We start from the raw sequence: 27,015 nt of genomic DNA, 5'->3' as shown, positions 1-27,015 counted from the left end.
CTATTGCATTATGGGGATCTGTAGCTCCATCCTGTATCTACAAACTGCTGCTGTTTGTTTCTGATTTATGCAGTTACTATACATTATACACCACATGCTGATTGCTATAATATACAGTAACTTATAGTATGCCATATTCAGCTGTTTCTCATTGTTTGTTTCATCTGTTCTACACGTTATGCAGAATTTAAAGAATCGTTATTTTGGGGTGTTGAACAAATTCTCTGCATTTCAGTGATTTTTTATGGGAAACTTTGCTTTGGCTTAAGAGTGGATTTGGATTACAAGCACAGCCCTGGAACGAATTATGCTCGTAATGCAAGACACCATTGTATATGGAATGAGATTGATAAAGTCTCTGGGGAGATCCAGGACCATTATATTAAAGGGGCTGTTCACCAAAAATGTATTTCTTTCAAATCAACTGTTGCTAGAAAGTGCCAGATAATTGTAATTTACTTCTTTTAAAAAATCTCAAGTCTTAAAGTACTTGATCAGCTGCTGTATGTCCTACAGGAAGTGATATTCTTTCCAGTCTAAAGAGCAAGAGGCAGCAGAGAGCACTGTGTCAGGCTGGAGAGAATACACCACTTCCTGCAGGACATACAGTAGCTGCAGTTTTCAAACGACAGCCACACCGCACTCCCTTTATACATAGGGTGCCTGTGTTAAGGGATTCCTCAATCCCGTAGGATATAAAGTCAGAGATCACGGCACTCACAAATTGTTCTGCTAGTGAAATAATTTTAATAAAGTGATTCATTTTGTTACAATCCAACCAGATCAAGATACAAGGAAGCAAGGTAAGTCAATAGGGCTACTGGCGACATTTCGGCCGTGCATGCGACCTTCCTCAAGCCACTGTAGCACACTATGAGAAAGAAAACATGATCGTAAATATATGTACATCAAGGTTATCAAGCATATAGTATGCGGCAAACGTTGCATACACTGGTACAGGTCGTGACATACAGTATATAGTGTAATATAGTGTAATGTATCAAGGTAACAATTAAAAATGCTAAGTCTAATATTTACATAACTATGTACATAAAGTGTATGGACTAACACTTGTGGCTATCAACAGAACATCTCAGTGTGTAACAGCCAATGTAAATATGCAAACAGTTTGACGTACATCTAGTTATATGTGATGAATATTGCAAAGGAACATGGCATAACATGTATATATTATATCAATGTCAACTAAACAACAAAATGCATCAAATGCATCAATATAATGTAGAACTATGGCTCCTATGATACATATAAAAGGTAACCTGGTCCAGAGATGCCAAAGAGAGAGAAATATCAAAGTAGTACAACGTAGAAGTAAAACAATCAGTGTTGAACATACGGATATAAGGAAAGCTAGAATCATGACCTGTAGCCATGGTAGGGCGTGTGGAAAGATCTGGTGGTCTAGCATAGGAACGCCATATAATCGGCTGTAAATGAGGAAGTACAGGGCCTATGATTATAACGTTGCGGTGCGTGGAGCATGCGTCATACGTCCCACGTCTCAGCTCGCCGGGTGTGTCGCTATAATGGAATGAAGGCGTCTGGGTGACTATAGTAACCCCAAGGGGGGAATGCGCCTTTGGGTTATAACATCCAGAAATTGAATTGTATCCAACAAGAAAGTGAAACTTTTGATGAAGGGAGCAAATATTTTTTCCAATAGGATTGAGAGAGGAGCTAAGATGGAGTAGGTCGAGGCTACAATAGGCCTCCCTGGTGGATGGTCTAAGCCTTTGTGTATTTTCGGAAGTACATAAAATACAGGCATATTAGGGTGGCAATTAGATGTGGTAGCCTCCTGCTTCCTATCCCAGAACATTTTTCTGATAAGGGACACTCTTTAGCTCAACTTTGATTTCAAGTGATTGAGCAGATTCCTCCCGCATTGGTCTTTTGAAAAAACGTGAGTCGTTCTGTATTCATACACTCCAGACGATTGAACCCATGGGACTAAATCGTGAATATGATAAAACATATAATATATGAACTGATTTATATTGGCTTGCATACAAACTAACCTGTTTTTTCTCTTTACCTTATATATTTTTTAGGTTTTATCATCTAAAAGGGATTAACAACCTTGGTAACGATTGGCAGGTGTTTGCCTCTCTGCTTCGCTCTTTTTCTTCTATTACATCCTATTCTACAATTTATATGATGTTTCACTTTTGTAATTTTTACTTTTATTTTGTCAGACACCTTCATTCCATTATAGAGACACATGTGTGATGTGTAAAGTATGTCGCATGCTCTATGCGCCCCAGCGTAATTATCATAGGCACCGTACTTCCTCATTTATAGCCGACCATATGGCGTTCCTATGCTAGACCACCAGATCTTTCCACGCGCCCTACCATGGCTACAGGTCACGATTCTAGCTTTCCTTATATCCGTATGTTCAACACTGATTGTTCTACTTCTACTTTGTACTACTTTGATATTTCTTACTCTTTGGTATCTCCAGACCGGGTTACCTTTTATAGTTTTACATTATATTGATGCATTTGGATTTTTTTTGTTGTTTAGTTGACATTGATATAATATATACATGTTATGCCATGTTCCTTTCCAATATCACTCACATATAACTAGATGTACATCAAACTGTTTGCATATTTACATTGGCTGTTACACACTGAGATGTTCTGTTGATTGCCACAAGTGTTAGTCCATACACTTTATGTACATAGTTATGTAAATATTAGACATTTTTAATTGTTACCTTGATACATTGCACTTATATATGTCACGACCAGTTTGCTGCATACTATATGCTTGATAACCTTGATGTACATACCATATTTTCTGGCATATAAGACGACTTCTTAGAAGTCGGGGGTTGTCTTATATGCCGGATATGGTCGCCTCATACAGGGGGGGGCTCAAGAATGGCCCCACCCCTACCGTATAGGGCAACCGTTATAAAAAAAAAAAAACATTTAACTCACCTAGGTCCCGTTCCTGACCTCCGCGCGCCTCCCGTACTGTTCCCGGCACAGGCAGGGTGACGTACACTACCTGCGCCAGAGACGGAGATCCCCCAAACCTCTCCTGGGCAGCTGAGCGTCTAATCGGAGAGGCTCGGAGATGCTCGGCTGCCGGAAGAATGAGAAAGGCTTCAGGAACTTCCGGCCTCTCTCTCATTTTTTTAATTTAGGTGCAGTTAACCCCTGCCTGACCGCAGCAGGGCTGCGATCAGGCAGGGGTTAACATTTTCTGGCGTATGAGGTGAACAATCTGACAATCTTCTTAAAAGTCAGGGGTTGTCTTATACGCCCAGTCGCCTTATATGCTGGAAAATATGGCATATTTGTGATCAAGTTTTCTTTCTCATAGTGCGCTACATTGGCTTGAGGAAGGATGAATGACTGAAACGTCGCTAGTAAGCATATTACCTTGGTTCCTTGTATCTTGATCTGGTTGGATTGTGACAAAAAGAATCGCTTTATTAAAATTATTTCACTAGCAGAACAAATTGTGAGTGCCGTGATCTCTGACTTTATATACAGTAGCTGCAGGACTTTTTTTTAATAGAAGTAAATTACAAATCTCTGGCAATTTTTTGGCACCAGTTGATTTGGTTTAAAAAAAAAATAAATGTGAACAACCCCTTTAAGGAAATAAAGAAACTGTAGAATTGGAGGTGTATTAGTTAGAGATGTGCCTATAGCTGTATCCATGTTTTCCAGGCAGTTATCAGGCAAACTTGAACTTTCGGCAAGTTCGCTTATCTTTATTTTTAATATTGTTGTTATTGTTTAATAGTGTTCTGCAGCAGCTGGGACACAATACAAAATAATATAGACAGATGCTGATGTATCCTGAGTATTGTACTCAATAAAAATCTCTGGTAGGCCCCTCACCAACCATTTATAATTTATATTGATGGCTTTTCCCCAGTTTATAACTGGGAGCAGATAACCAGCAACACTGCTGATCAGTTGACAACTGCAATGCCTGATTTGCGTTGTCTTTTACGTTGTTTGCAGAGGTGGCACTAGGTAATTGCAACATAGTTCCCATTTAAGTAAATAGAAGCTGTGTGCATTAACCCAACACACACTCCTGCTTAAAGGAGAAGTCTGGCGAAAACTTTTATTAAGATGTTGTATTGCCCCCCAAAAGTTATACAAATCCCCAATATACACTTATTACGGGAAATGCTTATAAAGTGCTTTTTTCCCGGCACTTACTACTGCATCAAGGCTTCACTTCCTGGATAACATGGTGATGTCACTTCCTGGATAACATGGTGATGTCACTTCCTGGATAAAATGATGATGTCACGACCCGACTCCCAGAGCTGTGCGGGCTGTGGCTGCTGGAGAGGATGATGGCAGAGGGATGCTCAGTGTCCCTCCAGTGCCCTGTGTCCCTCAGTGTCCCTCTGCCATCATCCTCTCCAGCAGCCACAGCCCGCACAGCTCTGGGAGTCGGGTTGTGACATCACCATGTTATCCAGGAAGTGACATCACCATTTTATCCAGGAAGTGAAGCCTTGATGCAGTAGTAAGCGCAGGGAAAAAAAGCACTTTATAAGCATTTCCCGTAATAAGTGTATATTGGGGATTTGTATAACTTTTGGGGGGCAATATAATACTATAATAAAATTTTTCGCCGGACTTCTCCTTTAACTGTTGATGGATTGTGAGTAAGCCACATTGGCCACGATAGCTTTTTTAGAAGTGTATTCTCTCGAAATTCTTTTTCTTTCAAATCAACTGGTTTTAGAAAATTATATAGATTTGTTATTTACTTCTATTTAAAAATCTCCAGTCTTCCCATACTTATCAGCTGCTGTATGTCCTGCAGTAAGTGGTGTTTTTCTTTTCAGTCTGACAAAGTGCTCTCTGCTGCCACCTCTGTCCATGTCAGGAACTGTCCAGAGCTGCAGCAAATTCCCATAGAAAACTTCTCCTGCTCTGGACAGTTCCTGAGACAGGCAGAGATGTCAGCAGAGAGCACTGTGTCAGGCTGAAAAGAAAACACCACTTCCTGCAGGATATACAGCAGTTGATAAGTATGGGAAGACTGGAGATTTTTAGATACAATAGAAGTAACTTACAAATCTATATAACTTTCTGAAACCAGTTCATTTGAAAGAAAAAGATTTTCACCGAAGTACCCCTTTAAGGCAGTCAGACAATTTTAATAATGAAAGTAACTATGGCACTAGGTTGGTATTGAAGCTGACACTTGTACTTCTATTGATGTAAAGTTTGATCTATAATGAGTGATATTCCTGAATTTCTGAATACATTAATGGCCAGAACGTAACTATATGTAATATATGCATACGTAATATATAAATGTCATCGTCAATGAATCTCCTTAGATGCTAACTTACGTAAAGTTATGTTCACAAAGCCGAGTGACGTCAGTCTACCCATGTGCTCTTCCAGCTGGTGGTCAGATTCTGTTGCTACTGCACTGGCCCAGAGGAGCAAATTTGTGTATACAGAATGGATGAGACCAAACCTTAGAAAAAAAAAAGAAAAGAATAACAATGATAACTAAGAAAAGTGTATAGTATGCCGTACACCTGGAGATAAAGAGATAAATGAAGTAATTGTATACCATTTGTAGACCATTCATCAAGAATTTTACATGTATCGTTAGAAGTTACATGACATGTTAGTAAGTAGTTGCAAACCACATAAATGCACATGACCATGGGTGTAGCTATAGGGGGTATAGCAGGGAAAAAAACAACAAAAAGGTGAAGTCACGTGTATCTATGTACATATGAGTGTTTGAGACATCAATTAAAACTATCCAAAGCGTTTCTCCTGCCAAATAACATAAGTTCATCAGGGAACACTTGGTGTCAATATAGTCAAATACTATCCATACTGAAATGGAAAATAACCTGATTATATATATATATATATATATATATATATATTTATTTTTTTTCTCCAGGCACAAATCATAAGTAGTTTTCCGTGTGTCTGGTCAGGATGCGATACATAAACCTGAACCTATACTGTCAAACACTGGCCAAGGTGTTCATGTAAGTGACACACATCCCAGATAGATACATGATTGATTATTGGTATCAGTGACCTGCCTCAATTCTCATACACTTATGGCTCCTAACCAAATGAAAAATAAAAGGTGACCCCCAGTATACAATAGAAGCATCAAACCTGCTAATATGTCCCTATAGCACACAGGATGTTCATCCTTAGCGCCATTTCCATGTACTTTGTAATTTAATCCATATGCTATTGAGTCAATTTGGTGCACTGGGGGTGGGATTAACGCCCTCAGTGCACTGATCAGCCCCGGGCTGGCCCATCCCTTCTAATGAATATCCTGTAGTGATGAGCATCGGAGTGCCATCACTGCAGAGCCCCGCTCCAGTATTTATTAGAAGAGATTACCAATGCTGTCCAATGTAGTGCACCAAACTGTGTTATTATCATGGATTACACTACAAAGTGCACTGATATGGTGCAGAGGATGAAGGTAGGAAACTTACCTTCATCCTTATGCCCCATGCCCTGTAGGGACACACCAACAGGTTAGATGCTTCTAACCTGCAAATATTTTCCCTTTAATTTGGTAAAACTAGATACCTCCCATGCATAATGAAAAGGAGCACAAATGGGTTTTTGATTTTTTTAGAGAACTACAACTACAACTTATGGCCATGACCACTCTACGTCTTATTTTGTCCATCTGATGGCTGTTTGTTTGTTTTTTGGACGACCGTTATTTCAAAATAATGGCCATAAAGTCCGTTTTGGCTGCAAAATTTGGCCATTCAAAAAGTGGCCATCAAACAGCCAAAAAAAGATGTTGTGTTGTTGTGGCCTATCATTGTGTTGTTTTTCTCCACCATGGATCTGATCACTTTCAGGTTTCGTCTTCCAACTTTAATGCTCAGAGATACCTACCTGCCAACAGAGCAGGAGATTGCAGTTGAACAAAAGGATTTCAAAAGGTGGTCATAACCAAGAACAACAGGTCATTAAAACAAAGCAGGTACATGAAGGAATCGTAGAGTAAGTATATAGCTCCCAAACAGTAAATATTTCATTTCAAATTACTCATCAGTTTAGACCTATTTATTTCAGAAACCCTTTAAGTAGCCACCTCTAGCAGTATGCAAATACACGTATTGGAATAAAAAGCATATGGGTTCGACCCCAAACCATCATCTTATTTACAACTTCTTCCATTTACAACTACTCCACCATCTATTCACAGCACGACATGACCACATAGAATGCTATGCAGTGAATTGCTTTATTTTTCATGCACCCTTTACAGCACTTTGTATCACATTACAACTACATTGTCTGGGTCATTTCAGTGAACAGGTCCAGGTATATTGTGAGAAAGACTCATGTTTCATGTTTCTTTGGTATCTCTATTCTCAATTCATGGAACAAGAGATATCACAACATGCAACCAATCGAAGGAACCTACAATTTAAGATTAAGAGCAATGATTGCAATTAATGGGTAGAAGCACAGTTACATCTATAGACAATGGTTGTATTATGACATCCCGGAACATGCACGCAGGTCAGATACAAAAGAAGCGTTCAAAGTAATGTGAAAAGGTTATGGACTAGGTGTGTCAAGATACGAAATAGACTGTGACATGCAGCTGCTCCAGTTCTCCTTATTGCGGTTTTAGCTTCTCATTTCCTCTATTTTTCTGAAGAAGAAAAGATGGCCCACAGGCAGCCCAGTGTGGTGTACATGGTCACAGGTAACCCAGGTCTCCTGTCCTGCTCGTGGATTGATCTTTAGCACTCTCTTCTACATGTTGGTTGTCTCATATATTGAGTTATTCTCTTACCATCTAACGGTTCACTTTCTGCAGTGCCGGTCTGTTCCCCAAACCTTCCACCAACAGCAACTTATAAATGAATAGCTTCCACTAAGAACTTCCACTAGGGACTAATGGACTGTCTTCTCAACTGGAGTATTTGAGATGTGACGTAATTGTGTATTGCAGAGGAAGGTATAGACTGATGTCAGAGAAGCCATGGCCAACTTGTGCATTGCTGCTGCAGCTGCCTCCTCCTCCTCCAGAGTAAGACATCAACCATTCTTCATTCCCACAGTCAGGGTCACCATCAGGGAAGTACTAGCAGTACCTCTGTCAGGGGCCCAAGCAAACCATTGACAAATAGGGGGCTGGGGTAGCCACAAGTAGAAACTATTCTGCTTTGTATTTTTGTAGCACTCTGTAAGAGAACAACCAACAGTGTATTTATAACAGGCCAGAGATAAATGTCAGAGATGAGCCACTGACTGTAGTCAAGATAAGCCTATATTGACGCTGCAGCACAGGCTCAATACGGGGCCCCTGTGGGAGGGGAGGCCGAGGGCCGTCTCTGCACAGCGTGGTCTGTCACCATGGTACGGCTAATGCCAGCACACACACCCGTCCCCGGCCTGACCTCACACACATGCTCAAATACACATACTCACCTGGCCTGGCATAGGCCCCGACATTCGTTCTCCCAGCTCCCCAGCACACAAGTGCAGTGGTGGACATACTGCTGTGGGAGTGGGGCCCCTGAGTCCCCCTTTCAGCATCCCTAAAAGCTGCAGCTCTGCAGCTTCTAGGTATGCACTGCTGCTATAATCAGTGTCGGACTGGGTTGGGGCCCAGCCCAGCACCTGCAGACGCGCACACACACTGATTGTCCCAGGCCCTAGTAGCAGGGTACAATCAGTGTGTGTGCCGCCACTCGTGTTACTGAGGGAACCCACTCGTTCCCCTCCTCAACATCTGGACACAGGAATCCACCACTCTCTCGGTGACAGAAGAAGACTCCCCCACTCACACTGTAAAGGACTGCTTTACGGGTTTACAGGCCCCTCCCCAGGTCAGGTCACAATGCCATATGCACTGTCTGTTGTATGTCGCTGTGACCTGGCCTGGGGAGGGGCCTGTAAACCCTGCGGATGCTGTACAGTACAGGGGAGAGGAGCAGTCCATTACAGTAAGAGTGGGGGCGTCTTCTCCTGTCACCAAGGGAAAAGAGCGGTGGATTCCTGTGTCCAAATGGTGAGGAGGGGAACGGGTGGGGGCTTTATTACTACTATGGGGGGTCACAACAGGGGTTTTTATTACTATAGAGGAGGTCACAACAGGGTGTTTTATTACTATAGAGGGGGTCACAACAGGGGGCTTTATTACTATGGGGGGGTCACAACAGGGTGCTTTATTACTATGAAAGGGGTCACAACAGGGGGCTTTATTACTATGGGGTTCACAACAGTGGGCTTTATTACTATGAAGAGGGTAAAAACATGGGTCTTTATTACTATGAAGGGGGTCACAACAGGGGGTTCTATTACTATTGGGGGGTTACAACAGGGGGCTTTATTACTATGAAGGGTCACAACAGAAGGCATTATTATTATGTTAAGCACAGCTGGGGGCACTATTACTATATTGAAGGCATAGTAGGGGACCTTACTATGTGGGGGGGGAGTCATAGAAGGGGATATTTTTACTATATGGGGGTCATAGAAGATAGTGTCATGACTATATGGGAGATCTTACATACGGAGGCAACCCACACACTTACTTACTTTAGTGCACCACACCAAACTGTGGAATTACTACTATATGGAAGTTGAAGGAAAAGTGTGGAGCCTAAGATGTTTGTCTGGCAGGTTCTGAAGAGAAGAATTGTAGCTGGAAGAAGTCGTCATAATGGCCTGGGCTCGATGAAGAGGAAAAGGGAAAGTGACACCTCAGATCAAAGAAGACCTCACCTGTGAGTCACTAATTGCTGTTATTTGTATTTTGTAGAACATTTGGTAGGGGTGCTCTGAGGTGAAAAAGGTTGGTGGGAAACAAAAGGAGGAGGGGGGGCCTAGGCAGATTTTTCACACAGGGGCCCTATGCAGTCTGTGTCCGCCCCTGCACTGTGGAAAAGAAGTATTGCCGGGGGACTGCGTGGTGCTGGGTGAGTGTTTGAACATGTGATCACTTACAGTACACAGCTCAACAACTATCTATCACTAAAATGCATAAAAAGTGTACAAGGATGCAGTCTACCGCATACTCTGAGATCAGATTACATGGTGCCAATACAAGTCTATGGAGAGAGAAACAGTGAGGAGGAAGATGGAAGTAGAGGCAGAAGAAGATGCAGAGAAACAACAGAGAGACTACACTGGAGCTCATGTTTGCAAACCTGTTATCTTCTGTTTTATTGTGGGCTAAAAAAGATGTGTAATAAAACCTCCATAAAAGACCACCTCTTTATACGGACCATGCCATTACCTAAACCAAATGCTGTGTGACACATTTTCAGTCCACCACAGATTATGCATAGTGGCTATTTTCTCTGAGAAGACCACCCTGTAGAAGACTTTTCAGTGTAACTTTGGGTGGTCTGTCTGAAAAATGTCACTGTATGGAGCTGCTTTCTGATTGTTTTCTAGATAGATGTGAGGCAAGTGAAGCAGCAATATTCTTGTGTTCTTTGTAAAGTGTTTAACAAGATTAGAGAGACTTATACTGGATAAAAAAATACCATGGTTTCCATGGTCCAAGGGGGAAACAGCTGTTACTAAAAGAAAAGATCATCAACCACAGCAAAAGAACACCAAAGAAATACATAAATCATATACAACAGTAAACAATATATACTTGGTTTTAGAGCACACTTTTCATACGTCTTCCCAAAGTGTTAGGGGGGCAAACTGGGAAATAGTCCAGGTCCCCAATCTCCCGGGGGGATCCCCCACCGGCGTTACAATATTGAATCACTACAGTACAGATCACTATACTGTACAGTACATTACAGAACAGCACTATACTGTACAGGACATTACAGAACAGCACTATATACTGTACAGGACATTACAGAACAGCAATATATACTGTACAGGACATTATAGAACAGCACTATACTGTACAGGACATTACAGAGCAGCACTATATTTTACAGGACATTACAGAACAGCACTATATACAGTACAGGACATTACAGAACAGCACTATATACTGTACAGGACATTACAGAACAGCACTATATACTGTACAGGACATTATAGAACAGCACTATACTGTACAGGACATTACAGAGCAGCACTATATTTTACAGGACATTACAGAACAGCACTATATACTATACAGGACATTACAGAACAGCACTATATACTGTACAGGACATTACAGAAGAGCACTATACTGTACAGGACATTACAGAACAGCACTATATACTGTACAGCACATTACAGAGCAGCACTATACTGTACAGGACATTACAGAAGAGCACTATATACTGTACAGGACATTACAGAACAGTACTATACTGTACAGGACATTACAGAGCAGCACTATACTGTACAGGACATCACAGAACAGCACTATACTGTACAGGACATTACAGAGCAGCACTATATACTGTACAGGACATCACAGAACAGCACTATACTGTACAGGACATTATAGAACAGCACTATACTGTACAGGACATTACAGAGCAACACTATACTGTACAGGACATTATAGAACAGCACTATACTGTACAGGACATTACAGAGCAGCACTATATACTGTACAGGACATTACAGAGCAGCACTATATACTATACAATACATTATACACAAGAAACATTCAACAAAACCAGCAATTATAGTACAGTAGTCACTAACTCCTCACGCATCCTTTACTGTATAGTGTCCCCACACCCCAGCACTGTAATGCATGGGAGATGGTGGTGCACTGACTGTACTACTACTGTACTGTATATGCACTTCAGCAATCTTATACAGTACAGGATGGGAGATGGTGGTGCACTGACTGTACTACTACTACTATACTGTATATACACTCCAGAAGTCTTATACAGTACAGGATGGGAGATGGCGGTGCACTGCCTGTACTACTACTGTACTGTATATGCACTCCAGCAGTCTTATACAGTACAGGATGGGAGATGGTGGTGCACTGACTGTACTACTACTATACTGTATATACACTCCAGCAGTCTTATACAGTACATAATGGAAGATGGTGGTGCACTGACTGTACTACTACTGTACTGTATATGTACTCCAGCAGTCTTATACAGTACATAATGGAAGATGGTGGTGCACTGACTGTACTGTATATGCACTCCAGCAGTCTTATACAGTACAGGATGGGAGATGGTGGTGCACTGACTGTACTACTACTGTACTGTATATGCACTCCAGCAGTCTTATACAGTACAGGATGGGAGATGGTGGTGCACTGACTGTACTACTACTGTACTGTATATGCACTCCAGCTGTCTTATACAGTACATAATGGAAGTTGGTGGTGCACTGACTGTACTACTACCTCACTGTATATGCATTCCAGCAGTCTTATACAGTACAGGATGGGAGATAGTGGTGCACTTACTGTACTACTACTGTACTGTATATGCACTCCAGCAGTCTTATACAGTACAGGATGGGACATGGTGGTGCACTGACTGTACTACGACTGTACTGTATATGTTCTCCAGCAGTCTTATACAGTACAGGATGGGAGATGGTGGTGCACTGACTGTACTACTACTGTACTGTATATGCACTCCAGCAGTCTTATACAGTACAGGATGGGAGATGGTGGTGCACTGACTGTACTATGACTGTACTGTATATGCACTCCAGCACTCTTATACAGTACAGGATGGGAGATGGTGGTGCACTGACTGTACTACTACTGTACTGTATATGTACTCCAGCAGTCTTATACAGTACATAATGGAAGATGGTGGTGCACTGACTGTACTACTACCTCACTGTATATGCACTTTAGCAGTCTTATACAGTACAGGATGGGAGATGGTGGTGCACTGACTGTACTACTACTGTACTGTATATGCACTCCAGAAGTCTTATACAGTACAGGATGGGAGATGGTGGTGCACTGCCTGTACTACTATTGTACTGTATATGCACTCCAGCAGTCTTATACAGTACAGGATGGGAGATGGTGGTGCATTGATTGTACTACTACTGTACTGTATATGCACTCCAGCAGTCTTATACAGTACAGGATGGGAGATGGTGGTGCACTGACTGTACTACTACTGTACTGTATATGCACTCCAGCAATCTTATACAGTACAGGATGGGAGATGGTGGTGCACTGACTGTACTACTACCAGGGCCGTTTCTAGAGGCGGGCGGGCCGGGCGACCACACGGGGCGCCGACAGCTAGTGGGCGCTGGTTGCACCCCAGGCCGCCCGCCCGCCCGCTCCATCACTTGCCCCTGCGCCCCTTTGCCCCATCACCTGGCTGGCAATACTGGCGCCCGAACGCAGCTCCGCCCCCTCCCCGGACTGCGCCGACCCAGCCGAGCACTCTGCATGCGGCAGAAATCTTCTCCCTCAAGCAGGCACTGCTCGGCTGGGTCGGCGGGGTCTGGGAAGGGGGCGGAGATTTTTTCTATGGGGACGGCACAGAGGGGATTATTATAATGGGGACAGCACAGAGGGGGATTATTACTATGGGGTAGAGTATAGGGGAGGGATATTACTATGGGAACATAGCACAGGGAGGATTATTACTATAGGGTAAAGCACAGGGGGGATTATTAGTATGGAGACAGCACGGGTGGATTATTAATATGTGGACAGCACAGGTGGTATTACTACTATGTGGCAGAGCACAGGGGGATTATTACCATTGAGGCACTGCACAGGGAGCATGATTATATAGAGGCAATAATATTATATGGAGGCAAAGCAGGTGGCATAATTACTATATTAGGGTACAGCAGGGGGCATTATTACTATATGTGGTACAACAGGAGACATTATTACTATATGGGTGTACAGCAAGGGATCCTACATACAGGAGGCAACCCATATACCTATTAACTCTACTGCACATGACACAAAAAAGTAGAAGCTTTTGTATAAGTGCAGAGCCTAAGATGTTTGTCTGACAGGTTCAAAAGAGATGAATTGTAGCTGCAAGAAACTGTCATGGAGGCCGGGGCCAGATGGAGAGGAAAAGGAAAGTGAACAAAGAAGAAGTCACCTGTGAGTCACTGAATGCCTTTTTTTTTTTTTAAAGGGTTGAATAACTGTGCTCTATGCCATAGTACACACACTGCTTCTCCTTAGCAACAACCCCCCCCCCCCCCCGCATCACTTGAGGGGGGGGGGGGGGGGGCACTTTTAGCAAGATTCGGCCTGTAGTTAAAATTACCTAGAAACGGCCCTGACTACTACTGTACTGTATATGCACTCCAGCAATCTTATACACTACTGTACTGTATGTGAAGCCTCACCAGTGCTAAATTCACCACATACAACCCACCATGCACACTCGCAAAAACGTTCAGATACCGAGCAAAGTTTGAAATCAGAACGTTACTTCCAGGTAGATTTTTGTTTGAATACTGCGGTATTACTGTACTTCAAGACTGGGGGCCCGAAAAGTGTTTGAGAACTGAGCAAAAGTTTGACAACCAAAGTATTATGCATTATGTATGTGGCCCAGTCTGGAATTGGATATATAGACTGGAGATGGTATGAATAATTTCTGCTAACCTAAAGCGTAACTATAAAATATTTTGACCATTTAGTTTTAGTTAGCTTAGGTCATAATAACAATTTTTGCAATACACATTACTGGGCTAACTTGAACAGTTTTTTTTTTTTTAATACATGTAGCTGAATGTCCACTAAACCCTGTGTCTGCTTCTGTGTTATTTGTTGATTCTTGTTTGCCCCGCCCACCTGCAAATCTGTACTGTGGCTGAGCTTGGGAAGGATTCGCAGACAGCAACAGATAACATGCACCAGATGACAGGCAGCCGTCACAATGTTGTGTCAGCAGCGGTTGGGGGAGGTGCTGGACTGGTGCAGGTCACACTGGCTGCAGGGGGAATAGTTCCAGGACTTCTATCAGGCAGTGTGCGCTGAGTGTTTCAACCAGGAGGAACATACAGGCACTACTCCAATATGTTCTGCATAGAGATGAGCGAACCGGGTTCGGGTTCTAGTCCATCCGAACCCGAACGATCGGCATTTGATTAGAGGTGGCTGCTGAACTTGGATAAAGCTCTAAGGTTGTCTGGAAAACATGGATACAGCCAATGACTATATCCATGTTTTCCACATAGCCTTAGGGCTTTATCCAACTTCAGCAGCCACCACTAATCAAATGCCAAAAGTTCGGGTTCGGATCGACTCTAGCATGCTCCAGGTTCGCTCATCTTTAGTTCTTCAGCCAGGCCAGGTTATGAGTGTCACTGAAGGAAGTACTACAACTCTCAGCACAACACACTTGTAGTCCTTCTATATTACATATAGTACATCAGTCTGAAGCAGCTACATGTAATAGCTATGCGCTGCTGACCATTTCCAAACTGTATACATTACCTATCCATGCTGCAGGGCTCCTCTCCGTGGCCCAGCCAGTGATTGGACGGCGGAGGTCACTAACCTAGCAAAGTCCCGCCTCGGTCGCTGAATGGCTGAGCTGCCTTAAGGCGTCACCACCTCACACCAGGAAGCGGCCGCGGGACGGGTGTACCGGGCAGCGCGATCAGGGACCCGGCGCTGGAACAGAGTAGGTAAGTGACCTCCGCAGTCCATAACCACCCCATCCCCTTTAATGAAATCCTTTCTTTCTTTATTTATTATTTATTTATTTATAAAATGGGCCTATTGTGACGCTTATAACAGTTTTATTTTTTCACCTATGGGGCTGTATTGGGTGTCATTTTTTCCAACATGATCTCTAGTTTTAATTAATACCATATTTGTGAAGATCAGATGTTTTGATCACTTTTTATAAATTTTTTAAAAATATAATGTACCAAAAAATCGGTAATCCTGGCTTTTTTCTCTCTTTTCGTCTACGCCATTCCCCGTTAGTGATGGCGATTGTTATATTTTATTAGATTGGACAATTACGCACGCTACCGTATTTTATATGTTTATTTATTTATTTTTATATGTTTTATTTGGGAAAAGGGGGTGATTTAAACTTTTATTGGGGGAGGGGCTTTGGGGTATTTATAAAGACATTTTACATTACTTCTAAATTCAACAGTTAGATTATCCACACTGATCATTACTATGCCTTTGGCATAGCATTGATCAGTGTGATAGGCGCTCTGCTGATTTAGCCTGTGGCGGACTTAGGCTTTGTTCCCACTGAGCAAAACTAGCGGAATTCCGCGGCGGAATTGCCTTAATCCTCAGAGCGCCAATCAGACCACACGGAAGAAGGTGAGAGACCTCCGGTGGTCCGTTAAAATGATCGGGACCCTTGCAGTCACACTGCAGGGGACCCGATCGGTAAGTGACAGGGGACTGGGGCTAATGACACACTGCAGCGCGATCACTGCAGCCTGTCATTAAAGGTGAGGGCCGGGCTGCACAATGCAGTCGGGCCTTTCCTCCTTTGAAGCGCACTCCGCTCCAGAGAGTGCTTCATAGAAAAGGACGTACCAGTACGCCCAGGGTCGTCTGGGGACAGTAACCCATGGCTTACTGGTACATTCTTGGTCGTCTAGGGGTTAAGTAAGGGGTGCAAGGACATTGATAACAATGTCCCTGCAGCCCTTGTTAAACGATTATCAGGCCGTGTAATAGGCCCAGTAAACGAGTGCCGATCTAGCAGATCAGCACTCGCTTACAGTTATTATCGGGCCCACATTGGCTCGTATAATAGTACCCTAAAACTTGCCTTGCTTCTTCCATACTTCTTCAACAACACAGTGAACTCCAAATCTACCTGGATAACAACAAACATGGTAATATTCTTCATTATGCAATAATAAAAGCTCGCGCATAGCCACCAAAAGTCTTATTATATAATAAAACAAAGTCAGTTAATCTGCTTTTAGGGTGTTTTCTCACCGCTCCCATTCCTGCATATTAAACCATATATTCACAAGAGATATATCTCGGATCTTGTTGCATGCATGATACCGAACATATGTTTTGACAGTACAATAAAGAGCAGATTGCTTCCATAGAGTGTTGTTCTGTATGATCACCTGGAAAGGTTTTCTTGTCCTACTGACATACCTGTAACTACATGCCGGAGGGATGAGAGCACTTGAAGGGAAGACAGCAAGAAGGTGTGTTTGGAGTGGAGGAGGATGAGTGTAAGAAAACAATAGAATATTCTTGACTGGGAGTGGTGGGAAAACACCCTAAAACTGACTTTCTGACATTATAACTGGAACTTAGAAAGTTTATTTTATAAGATTTTTGGTAGTTATATGCACAGTAATGATATTGAAGGGGTTTATTGTCTTTCAGGCTGATTTGGGTTTTCTGGGTTGCTTTGAATGACAGAGGTATGAGAAGGGGGTACTAAGACTAAGGACATATACTGTACCAAAAAACATATATTATACCAAAGAGAACAAATACAGTGGTTTGCAATAAATTAGAATATCAACAAAAAGTTGTTGTTTTTTTTCAGTAATTCATTTAAAAAAGTGACCTCATATATTCTATAGAGTCATTACATACAGAGTGAACTTTTTCAAGCTTTTATTTCTGTTAAAGTTAATAATTATGGATTACAGCCAAGAAAACCCCAAAAGTCAGAATTTCATAAAATTTGAATATTATATAAAACCAACTGAAAAAAAAATGTTTTTAACACAGAAATGTCGACCAAATGAAAAGTCTGTACAGTAAATGCCCTCAATACTTGGTCGGGGCACTTTTTGTATGAATGACGGCATCAATGTGGCGTGGCATGGAGGCAATCAGCTGATGGCACTGCAGAGGTGTTATTGAAGCCCAGGTTGCTTTGATAGTGGCCTTCAGCTCATCTGCATTGTTGGGTCTAGTGTCTTTCATCTTCCTCTTGACAATACCCCATAAATTCTCTATGGGGTTAAGGTCTGGCAAGTTTGCTGGCCAATCAAGCACAGTGATGATGTGGTTAGTAAACCAGGTATTGGTACTTTTGGCAGTGTGGACAGGTGCCAAATCCTGCTGGAAGAGGAAGATTCCATCTCCAAAAATCTTTTCAGCACAGGGAAGCATGAAGTACTCTAAAATTTCCTGGTAGATGGCAGCGGTGACTTTGGTGTTGATGAAACACAGTGAACCTACACCAGCAGATGACATGGCTCCCCAAACCATCACTGATTGTGGAAACTTCACACTAGACATCAAGCAGCTTGGATTGTGTACAGCCTCTCCACTCTTCCTCCAGACTCTGGGACCTTAATTTCCAAAATGAAATGCAAAATTTACTTTAATCGGAAATCAGCACCTTGGAGCACTGATCAACAGTCCAGTTCTTCTTGTTCTTGGCCCAGATAAGACACTTCTGGCGTTGTTTATTGGTCAGGAATGGCTTGACACATGGAATGCAACACTTGTAGTCCATGTCTTGCAGGCGTCTGTATGTGGTGGCTTTTGAAGCCAGCAGCAGTCCACTCTTTGTGAATTTCTCCCAAATTTTTGAAATGGCGTTTTCGTTACAATCCTGTTAAGACTGCAGTTCTCCCGGTTGCTTGTGCACCTTTTTCTACCACACTTTTTCCTTCCACTCAACTTTCCTTTAATATGCGTTGTTACAGCACTCTGAGAACAGCCAGCTTCTTTAGCAATGAACTTTTGTGTCTTACCCTCCTTGTGAAGTGTGTGAGTGACTGCCTTCTGGACATCTGTCAAGTCAGCAGTCTTCCCCATGATTGTGTGTCATACTGAACCAGACTAAAGCCCCTATTCCACAGTCCGACAGTGAGCGATCGTTTGCTTCTCATTCCCAGCTCGCTGCTGCCGCTATTTCCCGTGGCAGCAGCGAGCGGGTGAGTCAGGGGAGGGCTAGGGGAGCTGCGAGGGGGCTGCCCAAGTGATCGCTGATCGTCTGGGAAGCCCATAGGATAAAGTGCCGGTCTGCTGCCGACGCTCCTACTCCATGGAGCGACGGCAGCAGATCGCTACTATATCAGTCGTTTGCCTTTCAACATGTTGAAAGACAAACGACTTCAACAGTCAGCCGACATGAACAATGTTGGCTGATCATTACCTCCTATTCCACGCGACGATTATTGGCGGTAACGGCTGATATCGGCCGAATATGGCCGATAATCGTTCTGTGGAATAGAGCCTTAAGGGACCTTTTATAACACTTAGACAGCCACTCCAGGTGTTTTGGGTTGATTATTCTAATTTTATGAAATACTGGGTTTTTCTTGGCTGTAATCCATAATCTTCAACTTTAACCCTTTAAGGACAGAGCAAATTTCGATTTTTGCGTTTTCGGTTTTTCCTCCTTGTGCATAAAAGGCCATAGCACTTGCATTTTTCCACCTAGAGACCCACATGAGCCCTTATTTTTTGCGTCACTAATTGTACTTTGCAATGACAGGCTGAATTTTTCCATAAAGTACACTGCGAAACCAGAAAAAAATTCAAAGTGTGGTGAAATTGAAAAAAAAAACGCATTTTGTTTATTTGGGGGAAATGTGTTTTTACGCCATTCGCCCTGGGGTAAAACTGACTTGTTATATATGTTCCTCAAGTCGTTACGATTAAAACGATATGTAACATGTATAACTTATATTGTATCTGATGGCCTGTAAAAAATTTAAACCATTGTCAACAAATATACAACACTTAAAAATCGCTCCATTCCCAGGCTTATAGCGCTTTTATCCTTTGGTCTATGGGGCTGTGCGAGGTGTAATTTTTTGCGCCATGATGTGTTCTTTCTATCGGTACCTTGATTGCGCATATACGACTTTTTGATCGCTTTTTATTACAATTTTTCTGGATTTGATGCGACCAAAAATGCGCAATTTTGCACTTTGGGATTTTTTTGCGCTGACGCCGTTTACCGTGCGAGATCAGGAATGTGATTAATTAATAGTTCGGGCGATTACGCACGCAGCGATAGCAAACATGTTTGTTTATGTATTTATTTATTTACTTTTATTTATAACCTGGGAAAAGGGGGGTGATTCAGACTTTTATTAGGGGAGGGGGCTTTTTACTATTAACAACACTTTTTTTTTTACTTTTACACTTATACTAGAAGCCCCCCTGGGGGACTTCTAGTATAAGTGCTTTGATCTCTCATTGAGATCTCTGCAGCATAGATATGCTGCAGAGATCCATGAGATAGGCACTCGTTTGCTTTCGGCTGCTGCAGCCGGAAGTAAACGAGTGCCGAGCCGGGGACGGCGCCATCTTGGAGCGGTCCCCGGCCGGCTTCATTTGCGGAGATCGCTCCTCCGGGACAACATCCCGGAGGAGCGATCTCCCCACTAGACACCAGGGATGACGCTGCGTCCGGTAATCGGATGCAGCTGTCAACTTTGACAGCTGCATCCGATTACTGTATTAGCGGGCATGGCGATCGGACCGTGCCCGCTAATACCTATGGTCCCGGGCTACACGCGGCACCCGGGACCGGCGCGGTCCAGAGCGGGGCCGCCGCGCGGCCCCGCTCTGAACTCCCTTACCGGCATCAGGGCGTAAATTTACGCCCGATGTCGTTAAGGGGTTAACAGACATAAACGCTTGAAAAAGTTCACTCTGTATGTAATGACTCTATAGAATATATGAGGTCCTTTTTTTGATTTGAATTACTGAAAAAAAATAACTTTTTGTTGATATTCTAATTTATTGCAAACCAGTGTAGATAGACCTGATCTGATTTCAGGAAAGATGTTTTAAATTTTAGGCTATGTTCACACTATGTAACAGTACAGCCGTTGTTGCCATCGGCCGTACTTTATGCGCCTGTGAACACTGCCTCTACTTCAATGGGATCCCGGCCGGAGCGTATACACATCGTATACGCTCCGGCCGGGATCCCATGCAGACCCGCAAATAAGTGACATGTCAGTTCACACAATGAAGCGAGCGGCTCCGGCTGCTTACTTTATTGTGTGCAGTGGCAAGTTTTGATGCGGGCGAGGAACGGCCAGTCTAATACGATGTGTGAACATAAGGCTGGACTTTGCTTACTGTAAGAGTGATTGTGATACTCAGTCCTTGCCTCTGTAGACATGTACCAGATCTAAAGATCTGCACCTTCCAGCACAGATACTGATTTCTTCCATTATTCACTGTGTAGCTTTTGAACCAACATATATAATTGAGCTAGTATGATCACGCTTAGTTGTTTTTTTTGTATCTAAATCCTTTCCTACAGTCGGGTCATGTGTCATCTCTTGGTGGCACCCTAGAAATTACATGTGTTTTTGTGCTGTTAATGGGGTTACTATCTCAGCCAGCAGGACCTGTATTATCAAGCTGAATGGGATAAGGAGCAGAAATTCCCATTAGTGCTACTGATGACAAGTATTATGCAGCTCCTGTCACACAGTTATAATGGATGAGATGACTTATCAGCCACCCTTAGTATATACATACGGCATCTTGGATCCTATTAAACGGAGCAATTTTAACGATTAACGACAAACGATAAAAGATCGCAAATGAGATTGTTTATCGTTAACCTGAAATCGTTCACCATATTACACAGAACGATGGTCATTAGTTACGATCGTTACTACGTTAAATTTTGGCGATCGTTACTATCGTTAATTCCTTCTGATCCCAGCAAAACAATGGACAATGTGCAATTACACTGAACGATTAGTGAAAAAATGCGGAACTTGAGCGAACGAATGTGGAATTACAGCAAACGATTAACGAACGATTAACAATAATTTTACGTTAAGATCTAAATCAAAGAATTAACCACATACGAACGATTTTTTGATCGTGGCCTGCAATTACACAGAACGATTATCATTTAAATTCGAACGATATAACAATTTTCTGCACGATAATGGTCTTGTGTAATAGGGCCCTAAGCTTATTTGTAGATATACTGTATAGACATAAGGATTATTCAAGCGTCTTTCCAGTAAACAGAGAGGGTATTACCTCTGTGGTACAGATGCGTCATGGGATTGAGAGAAGAAAAGGAGAGCATGCAGTTTGAAATCTAAAAGTCAAGATGAGGACCAATTAGAAGACACATGACCCTTCTACAGTAACAAAATGAATGGATGCAGCAGAGCTGGGATGAAATATATGACACTGTAGTGTCCCAGTACAGGTGTGCCACTATGTTTATACACCACCCATTAAAAGGTATCTCTGTCAGGTGTCACACTCTGGGATGATGAGTGCTATTTTACACTTTCACCACTTGGTGTCTCACTCTCCCCCTGTTTTATTGCCCAGCTGAAGGTCTGAAGGGTTAACTCAGTTCTCACTGTGTTTTATGTTGTCCAATTAGTGGCTTGGGCGCCTCACACTCCTGGAGTAACCTATTATACAGTTATTTAGGGCAATCCATCAATCCAGGATTTGTCTGCAGTGGAGCAGAGTGCCTAAGTCATCGAACTCCATTAAACCCTTCTCAATCTTCTTGGGGAACCTTGAGGGGTTAGCTACACCCAGTTGTTCAAATCTGTAACTCATACTACCAGACCTAACACTCTGTGGGCTCTTCTGGCATAAGACAGTCTTCTCTTCCTCAGTCCTAACCGTGAGTACAAGCTTCTTAACTAAGTTCCACACAGTACAAGTTGCATTGACAGATTTCTGTACTTATTAGGCAAGGTCCCAAGACAGTCCCTTAACCTAACGTCACTGGAACTTCAGAGCCAGTCCCTGAAATAACAGGCCACTCAGCTAATCACTGGCTGAGACAGGACAGCACCACGGCCAGTGATTGGCTGAGCAGCCTGTCACTTCAGAGACCAGAGTAAATGTAGCAGTGCTCTCGTTATCATCAAAAGACACATGCATTAATATCCAGTCATGATCCTTTTTTAGTGATTTTACTTATTTATTTCCTTTGACGATGAATTGTGATGAAGCTCAGGCCTAAAGATGGAGTCAGATCACGTGGAAGCCCATTGCTATCCCCACCTCCATCCCCTTTCTCCCTGCATAGTGACCCCTGCACAGTTCACCGAGCATGCCCACAACACTGCCCCATAAACGTCACTAAGATGCTCTCTAGCTGGGGTTTCTCGTGCCCAGGTGACTGCTGCAAAACAAGTTTCTAAAGCTGTTGTTCACAGCAGAAGTTTAGACAAGATCATGTACTGAAAAAAATACAATCATAAAATAAGAACAAATGGCAGGAAATCTAAAGAAAAAGACTTGTGAATACTTATAGATATGAAATACTCTTACCTGTCAAGTTTTTTAAAGGACTTGATAACATCTTTTGAATGCCGCCAAAGAAAGCATACCTGTAATACACAAAATGCAAAAAGATCTTAGAAAATTGATTTTAGGATGGCAAAAGGAAAATGTCAATCTCTTGGATAATAAAATAAAAATGTAAAGCAGACTTGTCAGCAAGTCACAGAAGTGAAATAAGCCCATAGGCAGATAAGGCTAGTTAGCACAATTCCGGGCACGCCCTTTATACCTTCATAGTCTTTCCAGCAGTAGAATATATGCTTTTTTGTTCATTTGTAAATAAGGCTCAGAAAACCAGGGGGTGTTCCCCAGCACAGCAAGAGCCTTGGGGGTGTTCCCCAGAGCAGAAGTCCAGTGCTTTATTAAGTGACTGTCAGTCAAATAAGGTGAAGAGATGCAAACAGGTACAGAGACAATTACGAGTACAAGAGCTGAACTTGACTGGGCTTTTACCATGCTGGAGAACACCCCCTGAACTTTTGAACCTTATTTACATAATAAAAAGGCTTAACTCTCAGCACTGGAAAGGACTATGGAAAATAAAAAAAATTCAGATGAGAAGCCCTATCTATTTACACTCCTGTTTTTCTGCTGTCACGTTTTGTGCCTACTTTTAATGCAAATGCTGGGAATGCTTATGATGTATATACATTAAATGGAGGCTGTGACAAATGCCTAGTGGTGACATTCATCACCCACTGACTAATAAGGTATCCATTTAACAGATACCTTGTGAGCTTTAATGACACAATAAGTGTGGCACATGTCAGGGTTCTTTTATTACATGTAAATTAATGTCTGCAAGGTACAGTATATGGAGCTCTGTATGAGAAAAAGGGAGGCCTGACTTGGTGCTATGAAGATTCTAAGAATAGTCAATGGTTTAATATTGGTCCTAAAAATAACATGATGATAACGCTGGACATTTACTTTACGGTGTAGAGTGATGCCAGCATATTCTGTATTGCACTTTTTTTAAGTCTTTGTAAGATTTTTCCAACTTGGTCTTTCCTATTCAGAAGTTTAAAATTACACCAGATTCTCCTTTTCTTATTCTTCCAAGCATCTACCCTTACAGAAAGTAAGCAGCAAATCTAAAGATAGAGCAGGCATTGAAGCTCACAAAAGTCTATACTATCATTGTTTTGCCAATGTCATTGTGTTTCAAGTGAAACATAATCCCATACAAAGCATATGAATTACAAATGAGCAACTTTCACAGGCCTAACCCACTATATACAATGTAGTTCAGCTGTGCCTGTATGTTAGAAGAACCTTTCTATTTATATACTCGGGTCATAGACAACAACAAAAAATGATATAAGATAATATATAGTAGTATAAATATAGTATCTTTGTGTGTTCTATGGAAAAATTACACTCCCATATAACATGACCCGGGGCTTAGGGAGAGGTAAAGATTAGGGGCTTGTCTGGAAAGAAGGAATGCATATATCATGTATATACATTACATTGAACTGGGTGTTTAACCCCTTCCCGATGCAGCCATATGACCGCTTGTTTTTTGCCGTACAAAAATAATTTTTAACAATATATTTAATGTACCATACAAAAGGAACCTCTCCAAAAGACCCATTTTCATTCCACCCTACTTTTTGCACGCTGACCATTTTGTTTCAAAAAGCCACCCCAAGACAGACCACTTTTAATTGCCATTTTGCTGTATATCCTGAAGGAAAGTGATGTATTCTTTCCAGTCTGACACAGTGCTCTCTGCTGCCACCTCTGTCCATGTCAGAAACTGTCCAGAGTAGTAGTCAGGGGCGTAACTACCACTATAGCAGCCATAGCGGCTGCTATGGGGCCCGCCGCATCAGGGGGCCCCATGGCCTGCTCCTGCAATACACTGGGCCCCCTGAGCCGTCATCATTTGCAGCACCGGGTGGCCCTGCTGGTCTCCTGGGTTTTGCAAATGTCCCTTTAACTGCAAGCACTCCTGACCAGAGCTAGCAGTTATGTAGTTATGACTTCACTTGACCGTTTAGTGGTCAGTTGGGGGGGGGCAATTAAAAGTTTGCTATGGGGCCCAGTAATGTCTAGTTACGCCCCTGGTAGTAGTAAATACCCATAGAAAAACTCTTGGTCTGGACAGTTCCTGTCACGGACAGAGGTGACAGCAGAGAGCACTGTGTCAGACTGGAAAGAATACATCAGAATTTCCTTCCCCTTTAAGACACCATCTTTTTGGCACTTCTGCGCTTGTCATTATGAAGCTGGTCTACAATGGGTTTTGGCCCTTCTATGAGACAGTTACTATATTTCTAAAATTATATGCTGTTTTGTCTCTATAACAGTTCAGTAATGCTCAGTGATTGAGTTCTCCTCTCTTCTGAATCTATGGTAGTGTAATGGCTGACTGAAAATGAGGGATAATGAGAGAAGAGCAATGGCCAAAGTTGATGGTTAAAGCCTTGAGGTCATGGGAGTTATAGAACCTTAAAGGGAGTGGAAACTAATGTATGACATTAATCAAAAGGGTCATCCATTGTGTATCCATTATTTTGTAATGGATATTAGTATACTGACAGGTTAACTAATGGACATAAAACATATTATACTGTTCCAAAAAATCTGATGTGATACAAATCTGCCTTCCAATAAAGTGTGGGTCAGATGGATTAATAATCTTACACAGCATATATAACATTTGTTAGCCTGGGTAGACTACATATAATTGATGTGGATGAAAAAAAAAATCTTTCGTAACTGAGCCTTTCAAAACACGTAACATTTGCTGTTAGGTTAATCTGAGAACATGATAATCTACCAATAATAATCTTCCATTTCCTTAACAATGTACAGTGGTACCTTGGTTTAAGAGTAACTGGGATTAAGAGTGTTATACAAAATGAGCTCACAATTTTTTAAAATTATAACTTGGTTTAAGAGCATTGCTTTGGTTTAAGAGCTCCCTGTACTGGGTGTGAGGGGGAGTGGGGGAGGGGCATGGTCTGCATAGCGGGGTCTACAGCTCTATACTTTGGCCCAGGAAGTCTCCCTCACCTTCCAAATCATAGCTGATCCACATCAGGCTGGGGCCTGCATCAGGGGACAGGACTGTGGAGGTAATCTCTCCATAGCTGTAACTAGAGATGAGCCGAAGGGCTCATCAAGCGAATCGAATGGCTTTATTTGATCGGCACTCTGCTGATCACGCCGCGGGGCTTCCCGTACTGCTCCGCTCCCTGCCACTCCTCCCAGGATGCGGGAAAAAGCTGGATTCAATCCTGGGAAACTTCTCCTAGTTTCCCAGGATTGGATCAAGCTTTTCCCTGGCCCCGGAGTGGTGCGGCAGGGAGCTGAGCAGTGCAGGAAGCCCGGTGGCTTGATAAGCAAAGCACTGATCAAACAAAGCGATTCGCTTCGCTTGATGAGCGCTTCGGCTCATCTCTAGCTGTAACCCCTCTCTCCCCGGACAGAGAGCGCTGCATGTATGTGCCCACATCTGCCCTGCTCCTTCCTTCATGCTCCCTGCAGTCTCTGTCAGTCCTTGTATTTCCCATCCTCTCCATTACTGTACAGTAACTTATATCACATATTCTGCTGTTTCTAAATGTTTGTTTCATTTTTACATGTTATTAAGAAAAAAAATCATTATTTTTGGGGTGGGGAACCAATTGTCTGCATTTCAATTATTTACTATGGTAAAATTTGCTTTGGTTTAAGAGTGATTTAGATTACAAGCGCAGTCCCGGAAGGAATTATGCTCCTAATCCAAAGTACCACTGTATTAGGTTGCACAGTTGGCATTCAAGTTATTTAGGATATATCCATGGAATAACTTTATAGTCAGGAGAGAATATAAGACCAGAAATTAGATGATCGCTGTCA

General features: G+C 42.4%; 1 protein-coding gene across 2 annotated transcripts in view; it reads right to left on the bottom strand.

Annotated features, from left to right (window-relative positions):
* Positions 1 to 27,015, bottom strand: part of LOC138796767 (proton channel OTOP1-like) — a 65,631-nt gene that overhangs the window by 5,699 nt on the left and 32,917 nt on the right. For both annotated transcript variants that reach the window (XM_069976440.1, XM_069976441.1), the window contains 2 exons: positions 23,152 to 23,210; positions 5,369 to 5,499 (listed from right to left, as the gene is read on the bottom strand). In XM_069976440.1, the coding sequence (XP_069832541.1) occupies positions 5,369 to 5,499; positions 23,152 to 23,210 (190 nt within the window). The remainder of the gene's footprint in view (positions 1 to 5,368; positions 5,500 to 23,151; positions 23,211 to 27,015) is intronic.

The sequence above is a fragment of the Dendropsophus ebraccatus genome, chromosome 7, assembly GCF_027789765.1.
Source record: "Dendropsophus ebraccatus isolate aDenEbr1 chromosome 7, aDenEbr1.pat, whole genome shotgun sequence".
Lineage (NCBI taxonomy): Eukaryota > Metazoa > Chordata > Amphibia > Anura > Hylidae > Dendropsophus > Dendropsophus ebraccatus.
The sequence above is the reverse complement of the archived record's forward strand: the minus strand, read 5'-3'. Positions and strand labels throughout refer to the sequence as shown.